Consider the following 19,738-nt stretch of genomic DNA (forward strand, 5'->3'; position numbering starts at 1 on the left):
CAAACCAAAATACTAGCAAGGGTTATGCCTTTTATATTTTATGTTTTCTGTAATTAGTTTGCATTATTTTTATAAGCAGTTTGAATAAAAGTGAAATGTTAAATTCTTTCCAGCACCTTCTGCTCTTAAGTGCATGTAAGTTTCCATCAAACACTGAGGTGATTTTATGTAGAAAACTTCCATCTCTTAGGCTTCATTCTTTAAGTAAATATATACACTGTAGTGAGTGAGTGAGAGGGGTGGAGGAGAAGAGGGAGAGAGTTGAGAGAGGATTTCCATGGTATTGGTGAAAGGATAACTGTTTTATACAATGAATTCTATTTATGAAATGCCAGAAATTAATGCATTTCTTTCTTCAAGGTGATGTAAATAAGTTTGTTGTAAATTTAAATTTGTAGTCCTATCATGTACAAATTTGAACTAAGTAAGACCTTTTATAAAATCAGACAAAGGTAATACTTAGGATGCAATGAAAAGATGCCTGTGGGTCTCCATGTAGAGTGCAGTATAGGATGAAGCATGACATGGAAGAACTCTGCGCTGAGATGCGAGCAGTTTTACTTTGTCCCTGAAAGCGTGTATAGGGCTTCGTCTTTCCTTGTGCTGGGAGCGGAGTTTCCTGATAGGGCTTGTTCTTTTTCTGCCATCTGTAGGTTGCTGGCTAGAGCCTTTTGAAAAGGAGTGGGGTAAGAAAATGACATCAGTGCGTTAAGAGGGAGTAGCATACCTAGAATAGTTACCTGGTACTACCTGTATCTTATTCTAGCTGATCACCCCCGACATGACTTTGACTTTGCAGTTATTACTTCCCAATAATGAGACAGTTCCAATATCAGAAAGTATCTGGAAGTGTGAGTACAAAGAAAGGTATCCCAGAAGCTGTCTATACTCTACAATTCTATTTATGCTCCATTAACAACAAAAATGGAATGCTCTTAATCTTTTTTCTGCATTACCCAAAGCGCTTTCAAATGGAGTTTTTTCCTATAACAAATATGAAAGTTGGTATTGTTTTCTTCTTATTTCAAGGGGCAGATGAGAAACAAAAGGCTTCATTTTTCAAGACCTGGTTATGAATGACTCAGGGTTTGTCATGGAGCAAAGATTAAAATGGTTACTTTTCTTTCTTCCTCCTGCTTTCCTCTGCTTTTGTAAAGACCTAAAGTAAAAAGTGTTCATTAAAAAATTTTTTTAAATGTTTTATTTATTTTTGAGAGAGAGAGAGACAGTGTGAGCAGGGGAGGGTCAGAGAGGGAGAGGGAGACATAGACTCTGAAGACGGGTTTCAGGCTCTGAGCTAGCTGTCAGCACAGAGCCTGACGTGGGGCTTGAACCCATGAACTGGGGGATCATGACCTGAGCCGAAGCTGGACGCTCAACCCACTGAGCCACCCAGGCGCCCCTAAAAGTGTTTATTTTCAATAAGTTAATGATTTGTACCTTGTTGGTTACTGTCTGCTATTGCACACATTCTTAAAGGCTTTGTTTTGATGCAGTGACAATCTTTTATTAAAAGATTTGCTCCTTGGGGCGCCTGGGTGGCTCAGTTGGTTAAACCTCCGACTTCAGCTCAGGTCAGATCTCACGTTTGTGGGTTCGAGCCCCGCGTCAGGCTCTGTGTTGACAGCTAGTGCAGATCCTGGAGCCTGCTTCCAGTTCTGTGTCTCCTTCTCTCTCTGACCCTTCCCCTCTCATGCTCTGTCTCTCTCTGTATCAAAAATAAATAAAACATTAAAAAAATTTTTTTTTAAATAAAAGATTTGCTCCTACAGATCTGAAAGTATACCCACTTAGAGTACAAAAGAGCAGACCTGAGCCATTCAGAAGACCTTTCTTTCTATATAACATACTGACTTTGAAGAATCTATATATTATTTTGCCAAAAGATTTTTTATTCATTTCATAGACCAGAATTAGACATGAGTTATTTAACCTCGGGGTACTTAGCTCTGAGCATTTTTATTTCCTTTCCAGCCCATATTTTCTTCTCCAACCAAAAAAAAAAAAGTTTTTTTTTGCAATGTTTCTGTTTAAAGTGGGCTTTTGCTCACAACCCACTTTTATTCAGGAGAACAAAATAAAAGCAAGAGTTGGGGTAGAAATTGGTATTTGGTGGCAGATGTTTGTCTCTCTTTGGGTTTGAAATGACTATCAGTAGGGGAAGGACTGGTGAAGTAGGCTTGTTAGGAAAAGTAAAGTTAAGGGCAGAGACTTAGAAGGGGAAGTCTGTTACCAGCAACTACCAAGTATTGTAGAACCTTTTCTTTGCTATAGAAGCCTAAGTAAAATGTGTCCCTGAGTTTCAGAAGGAACTATAGATGATGGTAAATATTATATCAGTCATCCTGGCACTTTTTTGTAGCATCCAGCCATTAACACTTCTGGTTTATTCATGGTCTATTACTGTCTCTGCTCTTGGTTCCCTTCTCTCTCCGTTTATTTTTCCCTTCTCTGACAATGTCTGCAGGTGCTTAGAAAGAGAATTTTGGAACCAGGAAATGAGGGGCTGGGAAAGAAAAGGATCTTTTTTTTAACTCTCTGGTTTCTTGCTGTTCAGTCTCCGAATATGCCCCCGCTCCATTGGGATTCCCACTTTCAAAAACACTGAGGAATGACTTTCTGCCTCTTTTTTCTTTGCAGGAAACACATGAAATTGTGGCAATCAAGAAATTCAAGGACAGTGAAGGTATAAATATATATATATATATACATATATATATATATGCATATCTTTTTTTTCTTTTTGTATTTAGTCCTTGTGAATAGAATATAGCAGAGATGGGATCTAGCTGATGAGACTTTGTTCCTGAAATTTTAATGTCTGTGTCTCAGAAACTGAATATAGCATATTTATTAACATGCTTTGCTTTGAAACATTTAGCTCCTTCTGTGTAAATAAAATCTAATGATATTAGAAAATTTATCATGTATTTTAAGGTATAGTCAGCATTGGAAATCTTACTTCAAATGCTAGGTAGAAGAGATGATATTTATGCTATTACTAAATAGTATTAAAATGAGAAAACTGATTTGATATAAATATTTTTGTGAGTTCACACAAATAGCAAGAGCTGTGTGAAGGGCTTTTGTATTGATTACTATGATTTTTGGTTTCTAGACAGTTAGAAATACAAGGATAAGCGGTATGCAGATGGTATCAAGAAAGTGATTCTGTATTTAACTCATTGGAAGAATAAAAGCTTTTCAAGAAAAAATACCATAGTTGGACTCCTTGGTCACATGCCCAGACCATTTCAGATGCTGGGGCACCTGAGTGGCTCAGTTGTTTAAGCGTCTGACTCTTGATTTCAGCTCAGGTCATGATCTCACAGTTCGTGGGATCAAGCCCTATGTCGGGGCTCTGCACTGACATCACAGAGCCTGCTTCGGATTCTCTCCCACCCTGTCTCTCTGACCCTCCACAGCTTGCATGCACATGCACTTGTGCTCTCTCTCTCTCAAAATAAATAAACTTTAAAAAATAAATAAACAAAAAATTACCCTATGCTGGACCAGAAAATTTTAAATAAAGCACTAAAAAAGTAATGTATAAAATATAAATAAATAAAACATTTCATTAGTTCATTAGGTTTTAAATCTAGATTCTTGGCCATCTAAAGATAGCCAAGTAGAAAAACTTACCACAAACACAAGCATGGTCTTTCAGAAACTCTAGGCAGCATTTTGCCAATTTTTTTCCTACAGAGACCCACAGAAATATTTTTTTACATCCTAATCCAGTATCTACATACATAATGTCCTATATATAACTAAAGTAAAAGTATCACAAAAACTATTTTACTAATGGGAGGTTCTTCATTTTCTCTTTCCTGATCATAAAAGTTCACATAAATGCCTATTTGTGGCATCAGATAACATCAACTTTACCACTGAATCATAACCTGCCTTCTGGAAAATGGTGCTCCAGGGTAAGAGGCACTAGCATGGCATTGATTTTCATATATAATTGGAAGTATGACAATAGCAGTTGTAGCCTACCTTCATCAGCACGCATTGACTACATACTGTAAGCCTCTATATTTGTGAACAGTTTCATCACCCATACTTTAGACACTTAGCAAACATTAAATAATGAAAAGGGCTCACTAACAAAGTACGGGGGTAGATTCAGTGGTATTTGATGTATCCCGGCTGATGTGCTGGTTATGTGGAGCACACGCACATCATCTGGGTAAACCTTAGCAGCCATTGTCTCGCCAGCCTTAAAGAGAATGCAATAAAGAATGCTTTTAGCTTGTTCTCAAGGGGGGTGGGGGGACCCTGCTTCAAAGGATACACCTGTAGTCTAACAGGAAGCAGTAGCCCCAGGCCAGTCCACTCTGAGACCATTGGAAATGAGCTCTTTGAGCAGTGGCTTTGGGCTAACCACAGGTGGCCAAGAGACAAATAGTGATCTACTAAAAAGAGTGGTTACAACAGTAGATCAAAGCATAACCTTTGCTTTTGTGTAAAGACTTCTGGCTGTGCATTCATCTTGTAAGGCACATCGTCAAGCATCAGTTACCAGCAAAAATAATAATTGTCATGAAGTTTTTGAAAAGCAGTGCAATCTAGGCCATGTATGTCATTGCTTTAAAAAAAACTGCCATATTTTTCACAATCTCTGTTATGTGCATACCATTTCTTAGCTTCAGTTAAACGATGTATTTGTACCTGTGTGATGATAGCTTCAGAGTGGTAATCAATAACATCTGTTTAAATGTGTTGAACACTGAGCTGGGTGCTGTAAAAGCTGTGAAGGTAAATCAGGTGTGGGTGATTTCAAGAAGCTTAGTAGAATTAAGACCTGTAAATACATAGCAGTAAAACAGAGTAGAAAGCAGTCAGTGCCTGAATGAATTTGTTTAATTTTGAGGTAAGAGACATTGCTTCTAGCTGTGGTATCCTGAGAATGTATGAATAATGTAAACATTATAGGAAATGTTTGATCAGCCCTTATTTCTCTGCGCTGACAAAGCATGAATCCCTTCTACCCTCATCTCTGCTAGACCGTTATCAGTTATCCTACCTTACCGTCATGCAGCTTACTTATCCCCCATCCGCCTTGCAGATGGACACCTTTGTAGGTATGCCCATATATACTTCTGGGGGTACTTCCTAAACATTACTGTGATAGAATCTGAAGACCTGAAATCATGCATAACTTTTTAGTTCCAGTTCTGTTCTAGACACACTTTTCTACTGTTTTCAGCTCTCTCTGGGAGATCTCAAACTCTCTTTTCTGTCTTAATGCTTTCCCTCCTTCCTGAGTAGAATCTGTTTTTTTTTTCTTTTACATGGAGGCAAGAATCTCTTTAAAAAAAAAAGTTTGTTTGTTTGTTTTGAGAGAGAGAGAGAGAGAGAGAGATAGAGAGAAAGAGAATGCTTGAGAGAGTGAGCCGGGCAGGGCAGAGAGAGAGGGAGAGAGAAATCCCAAGTAGGCTTTGCACTGTCAGCACAGAGCCCAAGGCAGGGCTTGAACTTAGAAACTGAGATCTTGACCTGAGCTGAAACCAAGAGTTGGACTTTTAACTGACAGAGGCACCCAGGCACCTCACTGCTTGAGTAGAATCTTGATTAATGGAATGTGTATGGTGAACAATACTTTTGGAATGTGAAGTGTGTATAGATAGTTTGGTACAGATGAGAATGTCCATTCAATGACTATGTAAACAGCTTAATTCTGAACCATTTTATCACCTTAAATTTCAATCAGGAAAATTCTAATAAAAAATAGACTTTCATCATAATATCCTTATTGTCATATAGGTCTCATTAATCTTTTTTATTAGTTACTCTGAAAATATTCTGTTGATATTATATGACTCTTTTAAACCCAATGTTTAAAAATCTTTGAAGATCCTGAAATAATCCTGTAAAAACATGGTTACACTGAAATAGGATCTGAACTTGGACTGATTTGCATTCAAGCTAATGCAGTATTCTCATACTGATGATTTCAAGGGATATTTTATGAGTATATATTACCTTCCCTTAGCTTTAAAAGATTATGATTATGCCCTATTTTCTTGTTAAATTCATAAATATATCAACAAATTTGTATAGAATGTTTTTGAAACTACATAAAGTAGACCAGTATTTTGTTCAAGCTGTCCTTTCATCCCAGGATAATAGAGCACTACCTAAAATGGGAACTAACCTTTAATGTAAATAAAAGGTTAGATTGGGACTTTAAGTTGAGAAAATGGAACAAAAATTCTAAAAATAAGATTACTTCATCCTATAGTTAATACAATTTAGATTATAATAGCTATTTCTTAGGGGGAAAAATCCAGTGTTGACTTTTTTGAGGGAGGGGCAATTTTTGCAGTAAAATTGTAGGCTAGGACAGTGAGTGACTTTCATAATAATAAAAAGAGGCTCATTTAAAAATATACAAAAAAATTTGTCAGTTGTCTTTTAATTTTTTGTGTCCCTGTCTTTCTGACTACATCCTTGTCAGTAATCTACTCTCTAGTTGTTAGCTGTTAGAACTCTATCGATCATTTATCCGTGTGTTTTTGTCTGTGATTCTGCTTGAAAGGCTGACATACTGGGTAGGGATTAAAACCTCATGTTAAAAAGGAGTACTGTGTGAGTAATGACACTTTTATCTCAGACCACTTCATTAGTTAATATTTTTTTGTTTTAATGACTTGTGCTTCTTTATACATCATCATAAATGTGGAGTTTCAGATACTGAATTCTTAATGATACCCTGAATGATAGTATTATGAGTTTGTCTATTAATGTAAGTTCCCACAGAGAAACATTAACTATAAACACCTCACCAACCAGAAGTCTTCAAAGAATTAGTTCTCTTCAGTATTTGGGTTTTCTGAGAAGAGAAAAATGACCCCAGACTAAAAAGGTACTAGAGATTATTTAGTTAAAAAGATACTTTTTGGACTATGTATAATGATAAATTTAGCCTAATTCATCTACCTTTCCTGTAACTCCAATTCTGTACAATGAAATTTGATGTTCAAATGATCATCTGTCACTGTTGGACCTTCATTCTCATTCGCACACATGTACCGATGTCTCCCGTCCTCAGTTTATTAAATGCAGTGATTTAGACTAGATAGTTTTGAATGAATGAGTTAAACATGTTGTCTGTTCATACTTTATTTGGGGAGGTCCTGTGATCTAGGATTTTTTTTTGACATATATTTGGATCTTCTGGCGTGACAACATCTTTTGCCTCTTAGGACTTTTCAGTCTCCCTAAAAGTACAGATGATGGGGTGAGGAGGGGTCCTCCCTGCTTGTCACTGGGCCTTGATACATGGCAAGGAGGCTGGTTCTCAGGAAGCTGTGCAGCAGTCCACAGTTAAGATGGAATTTAGGTTGAATCTCTCCTTTTATATCCAGTAAAATGGCTTGCATTTCATATCCTTGTGCTTATCTTTTCTGTAGATAAATATTTTTTCTCTTGGAATGGATATATTTGTTCTTTTTATTTATTTTCTTAATTTTTTAAATTTTTATATATTTTTATTTTTTAAACATTTTCATTTATTATTCAGAGACAGAGCATGAGCATGAGAGGGTCAGAGAGAGGGGGAGACACAGAATCTGAAGCAGGCTGCAGGCTCTGAGCAGGCAGCACAGAGCCTGACGCAGGGCTCAAACTCACAAACCGTGAGACCATGACCTGAGCTGAAGTCGGATGCCTAACCAACTTAGCCACTCCGGTGCCCGTATTTATTATTTTTAAACATGAGAAAATGTGTAATTGGTCATCCATTCTTTCCTCCAATTTATTTCATCCTTATTGTTACCCAGACATTAGAAAGCTCTATCGTGATCTCTGGATTAAGGAAACTCTGGTCACATTTTTGTATAATGGTATAAAACAATAGTTCATAGTCTTTGGCTTTTAAATTCAAGAACCTGATATCTCTGTAAGAGAGGCTTTGAAACAAACTTTCCTACCTTGGGTTAAACAGAGAATTCTGATTTCACCAGACATCCTTTTAATGTCCAAAATGGATCTCTCTCAAGCTTCAGGGATTCTTCTAGGTTTTGATGAACATTTGCACCTTTCATAATTTAATAAATTTCCATTGTGCTCTACCCAGTCTTTGCTGAATTCATCTTTTTTGGTATGTATGATAGCGGCACCACTATTCACCACCCCCCCCCACCCCCCCGCCCCGGCCCTGTTAATCGCCCTCTTGTTGGTATTCCTTCTTCAGTCAAGACAACCCTTATGATACTCTGATGATTTTGTACAAGGATGGGCTGGATTTTTCCCTCTCCAATTGTACCTGTTTAAAGGTCCATTTTTGGGGGGCCTTTTTGGCTACACAAGAGTGTCAGGTTTATGATTTCATAAAGTAGGTTACAGCTATTTCTGGATTTCTTTACCAAGCCCACAGTTCTTTAAAAATAGAGTTACAATAGAGTTTCTGTTCATCTTTATTTTTCTTTTTATTATTTACTTTGCATTACTTTTCCTCCTATGATTTTTTTTCTTAAAAATTGTTTTTCTTTTACTTTAGCGAGTCTCCCTTCTTGATTCTTAGTGTGTTAACCTGCCTAACTGGCAAGCTAAAAGTAGGTTAGTTCTTTGTTTTTTTCTTACTTAACGTCCTTCTTCTACCCTGCCATTTAATCATCAGTCAAAAAAATTTATGTAACATTGTCAGACTTGCTGCCTGTATGAAGCTAAACACCCTCAGTGGTAACTGAGGACCTGGATGCACAGGGTCTTAGAGCTGGAAGGACCTTCACAGTCATCTAGTAGACACCCAATTCCTGTTTATAGCCAAGAAACCCAAGGTCCAAAGCTGCACGGTTAGTATGTGATTAACTGGGAAAGATCCAGGCCTCAGGATCTTTGAGTTTTCCTTCCACCCAAACCATGCTGCTTTGCCACTCAGCTAAGCAGTAGCAGAGTATAGACCTGAACCTGGGTGTTTGACTTGCTCTCTAAAGCTTGCTCACTACCTTCCACCATGTTGCCTGTGTCCCTTTGTTCTACTTAGTGTGGCATTCCCTTCTGTCACCCCGAGGAAGCTATTCTTTATGGACTTGGGTTCTTCATTTGTAAACTGGAGGAGCCTAGCCTATATAAAGAATCCACAGGATTATTTCAGCTGGAAGGTAGGGATTTTTGTGTTAATTTCAGTAGCCTGGGCTGCCACCTTTAAAAAACTGTCTCACTAAAGAGCTTAGCTACTTTCTGAACCTCTGAGGTGAGAAGCATGTGTAAGTGGAAAGTGTATTCCTTTTCCCCATCATCTGATCATTCAGTGGTGCAATTTCATCAAAGTACAGGGTAAGCCAGGAAACTTACAAGTACTTAGAAAAACAAAAATGATAGGATATACCAAGTAATGAAGAATGCAGTTTACTTGCTTGGGGAATTAATAACTCCACTTCCTGCCTGTTCCCATTCATTACATTCTTAGTGCTGAAGTGCTTACCTCAACATTGAATATCAACGAGAGGCATAAATTAGAGTAAAGCCTTCATTTCCTAAAAAAGATAGGCAGCACAAAGGAGGTGGTTTTGGCCCTGCATGCTAAGTGGTTTTGTGAACGTCTTTTTCAAGATTCATTTCTCTTTTCCCTCTAGCCATTTTTACATGGAGTCAGTATAGATTCAAATGATGTCTGTATAACAAAGCACAAAAATTCAATGAGGTTTAGGCTCATAATCAATGAGATTTTAATGGAAAGAAATCATTGATTTTAGATTTGGAAGAAGCCATGGGATTCTTTAAGGCGTGTGTGGACAGGGAGGGTGCCCATTTATTTTGTTATTTTATGAATGAAAAGTTAAGTGGTTTCTCCAACGTTGTATGTCACTGTGTTGGTTAGTTAACAGGAGCCAAACTCTAGGTCTCCCAAATCCTACTCCAGTGTTCCTTCTTTGAAAACCATTCTACTTTAGCCATTCTGAGGTGGTTTTATCTGTTAGCAAAGTGAAATTGCCACAAGTTGCTAATAATTCAATGCTCCCTTTTTTCAGTTGCTTTTTGGGTGCCAAGAATTCGCCAAACATTTGACTAGAAAAGATACACCAGCTGTATTCACTTTTGACTTAGTTGCAACATTTTTTTGTACCCAACTCCAGCATAGCTTATGGATGTTGTTAATGAACGGTTAAATGTATATGTGTTCGTGACCCTTATTAGTTCTTGCAGTTTTCTGGCCTCTATTTTTTTTTATAATTACATATTGTAAAAGACAAGCAGGCATAGAGGTAAATAGGGGAGAAGAAATTCAGTTTGTCTTACTGCCTGAAAAGCTGCCCTCTCAACATTCTAGAGAGAAGATTGAAAGCACTGTACTCAAAACTGAGAGGGCAAAGTGCCTTGTTTGCCAACACCGCTGCTTCCCGGGTCTTAAGGGAATGAGAGCTAGCCACATAGGGGTGACGATTTCCTCGTGACATCGGCAAACGTGTGTGTGTCAGAGTGTTTATCCATCCCTTCTTTGTGCCACGTACAGTCCTAGGTGGTCGAGTGTGTGTTGTTGAACAGAGCTTAGGCCTGTCCTCCTAGAGCTCTTGGATTAGCCAGGGTGGCCACATGGACAGAAAACTGATAAGCAAAGAAATATGTACATAAAAATGGTAAGAAGGTCTGCAAAAGAATAGGTTCAGAGCAGTGTGATAAGGAATAACAGGGATGGAGGCCTGCTTTGGTTTAGTGATCTGGGTGAAGCTTGTGAGGAGTGATGTTCAAACTGAATCCTGAAGAGGAGCCAACCCTGCAAGGTGGCTGGGCTGGAGAATGAGAGTTCTAGGCAGAGGGAACAAGTTCAAAGGCCCTAAGTTTGAAAAAAATTAAGTTGGGGCTATTTGGGGAACTGAGAGACTAACGTGAGGGAGAGGGAGAAAGGATATGAAATGGGGATAGAAAAGCAGATGGGAACCAGGTTGTGAGTAATGACTATATTTTTCTGTGTTGAATTATTTCCTTGTTAGAAGATCATTTGCTTTGTATTAAGACCTGTGTGGCATTCTGTGTCTTAGAGATAGGTGAACTTTGGTTTGATTATCTCAGTCTTGAAAGTAACCCAGATGGCGTAGGAGAGAAGCAGGTTAGCCTTCCTCATAAGACTAAAGGCTGTTAGCGTTCCCTAGGCTTTTAGCAATTCTAAAAGTCACCAAACATCACTTATCTGACTCAGCCCCAGTTTGCAGAACAGCTGGACCTCTGGCCTACCACAGTCCTGAAGGCACTTTGAGAAGTCCCCTGATCACATTCCCCCTGCTGCCAGGTGACCCTCATGGTGTCCTGCTCTTTTCCTCTCATAGGGGCCTTGGGAGTCCCTAGTTCCCAGTCGTCCCCTGCCCCTCTCCTGCCCCCTGCCTGATGTGGGCTGAGCTGGCTCACTGCTGTGCCACTGTGGGCCTGTCCTACTGCTAGTTCCTGCTTTCATAGTATCTTTCTGTGTCCTTTCCTGATCTGTGCTCCAGCATTCACCAATAGTTCTTTGTTTTTTGTTTTGCTGAAGTAGGGAGAATATTTCACTTTATAACCAGTTTACAAAGGAGTGTTGACTTTATGTTCCTGTTTATTACAGATACTCTCATGCTACAAAGCCCCTGATTTTATTACAGTCTCTTTATTCTTTAAATTCAGTTTAAATGGGGGCTGGGGGGTAGACTGGGATAAAAAATAATCTGAGAAGTACTCCTAGCACCTAATTTAGAATCTTTTCTCCCTCTTTGGCCCTTTTCAGCCTTTTTTCCTCTTGTGTATCTTGCTTTTGGAGGTATTTCTTCTTAGAAGACATTTTAATCTTTCGCATCCTCATCCCTAAACTCCCATTTTCTTCTTCCCTGAACCTGAAGGAGGTTAGATATACCTGAACCTGAGGGTCATAAAACTTGGGTTCTCAAGCTAGGATTTTGACTCTGACCCCAAACCTTGGGGACAAATGTGTTTTGGAATTCATAACTTTTGAGTTTTAGAATGGAAATATGGCATGCTACGTTAGCACCCTGTAATAAGACACTGTTTCTAAAGCAAACATCTGAGTATTCATACCACGTGGGATAAACAAAGTCTATAGGTGGTATCATGTCAGTTTAGGTTTTACCTCTGAAAAGGTAAAACCATACACTTGGAAAAAGTGTTCAGTTTTTAGATAGATTTTTGAAATTGCAGATAAAAGAATTACGAACCTGTATTCTTTGTGTGTGTGTGTGTGTGTGTGTGTGTGTGTGTGTGTGTGTACATTCATAGATGTATATATGTAAACATGGTAGTTAGAATTTCCAGGCTAAATCTAAAGGTATCATAAAAACTCATTAAAAAAAAGTGTTATCTTCCTTACTCCCCTGCCAGTTCATCCATTAGAGTTAATGTGACTTCTGTCCTTCTTCCATGCCTGTGGGGGTTAGCATGAGTGAATCGATCATTTGGAAGGCTATATTGGTTCAGCATAAGTTTCCATCCCAGTACAGCTACACCATCTGGGATGGACAGGTGGACATGCCACAGGAGGACAGCAGGAACCTATAGCAGCTGCTGTTCAGAGAGACCAGACTCTTAGAATTCCCTGCAACTTGACTATGAGCTGCATGGTGGGTGCCTGGCATATGACCTCTGCTCACTGAGGTGACTCACATGCAGCCGGAGAAATAAAATGTTCTTTTAAGCCAAAGCTTCAGGCCAGAGTTAAAAACGTCAGCTGCTGCAGATGCTGCCTAGAGGCTCCTTTGCACACTGATACCATTGATTCCTTTTTACCTTTTTAAACTCCTCCTTTCTCAGTAGGCAGTATTAGAATTAAAATGACAGTAGATTCATATGTTGTGTCTCTAAATCTCTGTTTACACATACCCTTTGCACTATGGAATATAAGAAAATATAAGGAGAAAATTAGGTTCATGCTGGTCAAGTAGGCCTTTTCTTCTGTAAGTAGCTAATTATTGATCCTTTCAACAAGAAAATGTGATATTTACTCTTCCATCCTTGAAATTCTTATACAGAAGTACTCAAAGTGCAAAGTAAAATTGGTATGTTTTCAGTTTTCTTAGAATTTCTTTAATAGTGGTTTGAAAGCTTTAATTTTATTCTTATTCACTATTGTTTACATTCTAGAAAATGAAGAAGTCAAGGAAACGACCTTACGAGAGCTTAAAATGCTTCGTACTCTCAAGCAGGAAAACATCGTGGAGCTGAAGGAAGCCTTTCGCCGGAGGGGGAAACTGTACTTGGTGTTTGAATATGTTGAAAAAGTAAGTCACTAATCGATAGTATAGAGTTTGCCAGATTCTTTCATTTAGGGTTGTTTCTGATACTGTTCAGGGAAGTATTAGTATCTAGTATGATTTGTCAATGTACTCATGATCTCAGTACTTTAAAATGAATTTTTTATCCATAATCATTAGAAGCCCTGAAATATATTGATGGATTTTGTACATTTTAACTGTACAGTGATCATCTTAAATTTCAACAGTGTATTGAATTGGCTTCTAAAATCTTAGAATCTGTGTTCAATAAGTAATTTTTAGATGTACTTTATTTAAATTAAATCTAGGCAAGGCCTCTGAGGGAGAGACCAGTAAATTGACAGCGATGGCACAGGATGACAGAGGTATGTGTAAGGCAGCCTGGGAGCATAGGATGGCTGCCTGCATCAGACCTAAGGTGGCTTATGAGTGGGCTCATGGAGCAACCGTTTCTGAAATGTCAGTGCTTTGGCTTTGAGGGAAGAAGATGTGCCAGGAAGCTTAAGGTGAGGCTTGAGGAGGTAGATGAGGCCACAGATAAGGAATTGGAAGCATGGGAAAAAGGAAGAAAAGCACACATGATTCAAACTATCTACATACTTGCCTTGGTATTTTTTTTAATTGGTAATGATCAGTGACAGTTTTAATCATATGTGGCCTAGGGGCAAATGTATGCTACAGTAATCAGTATGTGAGCCTTTGAATTTCTTTGAGGGTAGCTGCCCTACAGAGGCTAGTTATTGTCCAAAACTTAAATAAGTACCTTAACAAGAGTAGAATAAACTGGAGCCAGATGGACCTTTTAGAGGTTTCCTTAATGAAAAAATATGTGGCTCCCGATTTCCTGTTAATATCTAAACAACATTAAAAGTTATTACTTTATTACATTTTACTTCTTCAGTACATGTCTTTGTAGGAATCTACAAAATAAAATCAGGAATTTCTACATAATAAAATGACGCTTTCTAAAGAAAATGAAGACTGGAGAGGGTTAAGTTTGCCAAGTATTTTCTATGCCATAAATGACAGTGTCATTACCACCACCACCATCATCACAAAATAGAACACAGTGTTGTCAAATGACAGACCAGGAATGTGGCTTTTGAATTAATTCAGCCTTTACAAATTCTTTCTTTTTCTTTTTCTTTTTACATTTTTATTACACTTTATTTATTTTTGAGAGAGTGTGTGTGAGTGGGGGAGGGGCAGAGAAAGAGGAGGGACATAGGATACAAAAAGGGCTCTGTGCAGACAGCAGAGAGCCTGATCTAGGGCTTGAACCCACGAACTATGAGATCATGACCTGAGCCGAAGGCAGATGGTTGACCAATTGAGCCACCCAGGTGCCCCTATGGATTATTTTTCTAATGAAAATAAATATACATAGTAATTTCAATTCAAGCAAATTTGAAAAGTATTACAAATTTCTTTGTCATTTTAAAACACTGTTTTATGGGGATGCCTGGGTGGCTCAGTCGGTTAAGAGTCCGACTGTTGGTTTCAGCTCAGGTCACGCATGATCTCACAGTTTGTGGGTTCAAGTCCCGCATCAGGCTCTGTGCTGACAGCTCGGAGCCTGCTTGGGATTCTCTCTCTCCCTTTCTATCTGCCCCTCCCCTGCTTGCTCTCCTCTTAAAAATAAATACAGAAACTTAAAATAAAAATAAAACATTGTTTTATGTTTCTTTTCCAAAATCTGCTTAAAGGTTTCTTTTTCTGTGTCAGTTTAGGTATTTTCCTAAGGGACCTTCCCTACCAAAAATATTTTTTTTGATATAGTTTATTGTCAAGTTGGTTTCCATATACCACCCAGGGCTCATCCCAGCAAGTGCCCTCCTCCATGCCCATCACCCATTTCCCCCTCTCTGCCACCCCACCATGAACCCTCAGTTTGTTCTTAGTATTTAAGAGTCTCTTGTGGTTTGCCTCCCTCCCTCTCCTTAACTATTCTTTAAAAAAGCATTTCCTTTGGAAATGTCTTTCCAAAGTATTAAAATTCGCTTTCTTATAAACAGCAACCTTCTTTACTTAAAACGTTATTTCATTGGTTTATATGATATTTAATTGTATGAAAAGAAATGCATCTGTTACAAATAGGTATGGGAATTTTATAAAGAACTTATTGTACACAGCTTGACTGGTGGGAACAAAATTGTGAGGTTGTATTAGAGCAAGCAGGTTTTCTAACTTTTTGGTCCTAGGACTACTACACTGTTAACATTTTTGGAACCCCTAAGAGCTTATTATTTATTTGGGTTTTATCTATTAACATTTATCATATTACGAGTTAAGACTGAACAATATAAAGTCAATTCATTTGAAAATAGCAATAATAATCCCATTATATGTTAGCATAACTACATTTGTGTGTCATTCTTCCAAGTAAAAAATGATGTTCTATCAAAAACAAGCAGCTATTTCAGCTTTAAGACAACTGTTATGCTTTGTTTTATGAAAGAAGTGCTTAATGTGCATTCCTCATTTTATCATGTAGATTCCTAAAAAGACATGTACTCAAGAATTGAAATTTAATACAAGTAATAATTTTTACTACATAATCAAAGAAAGACAACTTTTTTTTGAGGGGGGGCATCGCATACGTGGGGGAGGAGCAGAGAGAGGGGCCAAGCAGGCTCCACACTGTCAGCGCAGAACCCAACCCAGAGGTGCAGAACCCACAAACTGTGAGATCATGACCTGAACTGAAATCAAGAGCCAATGTTTAACCGACTGAGCCACGCAGGTGCCCCAAGAAAGACATCCTTAACTAAAACTGGTTTTTTTTTTTTGGTCTTCCTTTTTAACTGCAAGACTGTGGCACTGAGGAATCCAATGCCTTGATTTATGCTAGGGTGCCACCAGCTTACCCATCTTTGCTTTGAGTCATCCATGTAAATACAAACTTAGTGAAAGAGCCAAAAATCTGAGTGTTACTATGAATATAGTTTTGACTTCATGGGCCTTCTGTAAGATCTGGTAACCACCCTCAAGACTTGCACAGATAATACTTTCAGAACTGCTTTCCTAGATGGTCATCTACAAACAATAAACTCTAATGCTATGGGCCTTAATGTAGTGCTTTACAGAGGGATGGAAAATGGGTAGTTAATCTGGAAATTCAGTGAAACTGGTTAAGTTGGGTTTCTCCTTAATAAAAACAATTTTGCCTGAGTTTTAGAATGATCTCTGATTCCAGGTAAGAGTTTTGAAAATTGATTTGTTGAGAGTCTGTCAACGTTTGTTTCAACAGCATTTTCTAGCTTGTCTTAATTTTTGTACTGATTGCATGGATCGCTTCAAAACTTAGGGATCATTTTCTTTTAAGAATATTTCCAAGTTCTCCAGAAATGTTTACAAGGCTTGATTTTATTGCAAGGTGCTATTAAACATGCACAGTACACTGTGTTAAAAATGCCTACTTCCCCCTTCCTTTATACATTGCAGCATCTTCTCTCTACTTTGTATTGCTTTTCCCTTGAAAATGTTCTAAAATGATGCTTGAAACATTTTAGGGAGAGTGGAAAGTACCAGGGTTATTATTTGGGGCAGCACTGGGGAGTAGTAAAAATGGAATTTCTTTTAAAAGAGAGCTTTGATTTAATAGAGTATCCTGCTTCTGCATGAAAAACATCGTAGGTGGAAAACAAAATGGTTTTTTAAAATGCGTGCTGTGTACTGGATGAATTATCATCCAAAATGCTTTTTTTAAATTGTTACTGCATGATTTATAGACCTGCCTAATTTGTGGAAATTAATGGCTCCTTATTTAATTTTTAGAATATGCTTGAATTGCTGGAAGAAATGCCAAATGGAGTTCCACCTGAGAAAGTTAAAAGTTATATCTATCAGCTAATCAAAGCTATTCACTGGTGCCATAAGAATGATATCGTACATAGAGGTAAGTATGGAAGTTTTGAAATGGAAAATATTAAGAAAATGTCAAAGTTAACAGTGAAATATTTTTATGTGGTACTGTCTTAATATTTCCATGGGCGCTGATGTTCCATTTAAATTAAATACATTTTGAACATATAGGATATGAGACATTGTTTACCTTCCAAGTCTCCTTCTGAATTATCAAAAGGATAAACTGCAAGTTCATTTGGATGTTATGGTGAGATCTCTGTGTCACCAGATCTATTCTCAACTTTAGAAATGCCTAGGGATGTAAAGAACTTAACAAAGTGGGAACTTGGGAGCTTACATGGGGTAAAAAGAGCAAAGGGATGTTCTCCATTGCCTTTTGGTCCTGCTGATAGACCAAGTAATGTGAAACCACTCAGAGGCAGGCTAAAGGTGGTCCCTAAATCTCTGACCGTCCCCCCTCCATTGACAGTCGTCTTTCATTCCCTCTTAGACCAACAACCTCTGGTATGTGCCTTTAATTCCTGAATTGCCCTACCCATTAGTGCAAAGTGCCCATTGCAAGTTGTAGGCATGATCACCCTAAAATCAAGGTCATGATTATGTTTCCATAAACTGTTTTATTTTGTCCTATATTGCTGTGAGGTGAGTGGTTTATAGTAATAAAAGGGAAATTACTTGTTTAGCACTGTCTTTGACTCTACACCATTTATCTTCTGCTGGTTTTCTCCCTTGAATTCTAGAGTTTTACAGTAATGGGATACATATTGATAAAATAATGAAACTAAAAGATATTTATCAGAAAATGTTACAGTATCTACTTCTTGTCTCTGAATTATCAAATAAGTAAATACTACCTTTTAATTTACCTATACAAACACATAACAATATCCCTTTAAAAATAGTCTCACTTTAAAAATAGCCTGAAAGTCATGTGAAGAATGCCAACTTCTATTAATTATATCTAGACAAAGATAGTTTATATTTCTCTTGGATTTGACTTTCATACCAGTTACCTTATCAAGGTTGTTGGTGGTATAGATAGATCTATCTTCAAGCCAACTGCACATCTAGTGTCTGGAGTAATGATTCTAACAGTGTATACTGCAATATGATGATATTAATAAGGAACTTATTTAGTTGCAGTTCTGTAGTAATGCTGTGATTTGGTTAAGTATACAGTAAATCAGTGGTTGTCAGTAGATACCATGATTCTGAGGGGCGCGTGGGTGGCTCAGTCAATTGAGCGTCTGACTCCTGGTTTCAGCTCAGGTCATGATGCGGGGGTTGTGGGATTGAGCCCTGTGTTGGGTTCCACTCTGAACATGAAGCCTGCTTAAGATTCTTTCTCTCTCCCTCTGCCCCTCTCCCCTTCTCTCTCTCTCTCTCTCTTTTGTTCTCTCAAATTAAAAAAAAAACAAAAAAGAAACCATGATTCTGTAATCTACAGATTTTACTCTTCTGTCTTCTTTCTCCATTTTCACCTCTGCCATATGATATAAATGATTGTTACTCTAAAAAATAGAATTGTGAGATGCCTCCCAAGGCAGAAGTTAAATAGCATTTTCTGTGTATTTCTACTCAGCTCCCACCACATCTTCAGAATATCCATGGAAAAAATGAGAAATCTTTTCTTGACTCATCCAGTATAGCTTCAGCATTAGACATTTATATTGGGAACCACACAGAAAAGCTAAAGAGAGATATAAACATAAAAATTATATTGAAAATCACAACAGAAATTGTATCTTTTTTAAAGTGTATTTATTTAATAAATAGCACACAAGCAGGGGAGAAGGGAAGGGGAGAGAGAGAGAGAGAGAGAGAGGGAGGAAGGGAGGGAGGGAGAGGGAGGGAGAGAGAGAATCTTAAGCAGGCTCCACACTTAGCACAGTCCCACAACCCTGGGGTCATGAGTCAGATGCTCAACCTACTGAGCCACCCAGGTACCCCATGAACTTAAAAAAAAAATATATATATATATATTATATAGATAATATAAATATATATTCTATCTATGAAAATTTTATATTCTCTGAAAATTGATGTTATTAGTATTTTATAAAGTAGAATAGTTCCTTGAGACATGGTGGTCTAGATTCAACGGTTCTTAAATTTCTTTCAGAGATTCCATTAATACCTTTAAGATTTAAAGGGAAAAAATATTTTTGAAATTGTGGTCTGCATGCTTCTGAAAAACAAACTGATCGAAACTTTTATGTACCAGCATAAAATGTGTTACTCTACTTTTCACTGTCACAGGTTTCTATTCAAATTACTCTGGATATTTCTAAGTAGCTGCTGCTATAGTGACCCAAGAGTGTCAGTCAGCAGTACATGGGACATTTGTTAACAATTGTTCCTTAATTTTTGTACTTCAGATATCAAGCCAGAAAATCTCCTAATCAGTCACAATGATGTTTTGAAACTGTGTGACTTTGGTAAGTTAAAAAGAACTTGAGCCCTGTAAATAGAATTAATTTAATATAACACATAGGTACCTTTTATAATACTTTTATTAAAAGTATTTTTTATGTTTTGACTTAAATTAGCAGAGGAATATTCTACTGGGTCATACACTGGAAAATTGATTGCTGGGAGAATACTATACTCTCTTTGCATGGTATTGTCTAGTATTTTAAAAAAGTCATAATGCAGTATTTGTTTAATGAGAA

The 19,738-nt window shown here is 37.7% G+C and overlaps 1 protein-coding gene across 2 annotated transcripts in view; it reads left to right on the forward strand.

The window, feature by feature from the left end:
* CDKL5 (cyclin dependent kinase like 5) overlaps positions 1 to 19,738 on the forward strand; it is a 193,340-nt gene that overhangs the window by 105,715 nt on the left and 67,887 nt on the right. For both annotated transcript variants that reach the window (XM_029930145.1, XM_029930144.1), the window contains exons 4-7: positions 2,641 to 2,686; positions 13,069 to 13,205; positions 16,977 to 17,097; positions 19,445 to 19,504. In XM_029930145.1, coding sequence (XP_029786005.1) covers positions 2,641 to 2,686; positions 13,069 to 13,205; positions 16,977 to 17,097; positions 19,445 to 19,504 — 364 coding nt within the window. The remainder of the gene's footprint in view (positions 1 to 2,640; positions 2,687 to 13,068; positions 13,206 to 16,976; positions 17,098 to 19,444; positions 19,505 to 19,738) is intronic.

Source organism: Suricata suricatta, chromosome X, assembly GCF_006229205.1.
Source record: "Suricata suricatta isolate VVHF042 chromosome X, meerkat_22Aug2017_6uvM2_HiC, whole genome shotgun sequence".
In the NCBI taxonomy this organism is placed as follows: domain Eukaryota; kingdom Metazoa; phylum Chordata; class Mammalia; order Carnivora; family Herpestidae; genus Suricata; species Suricata suricatta.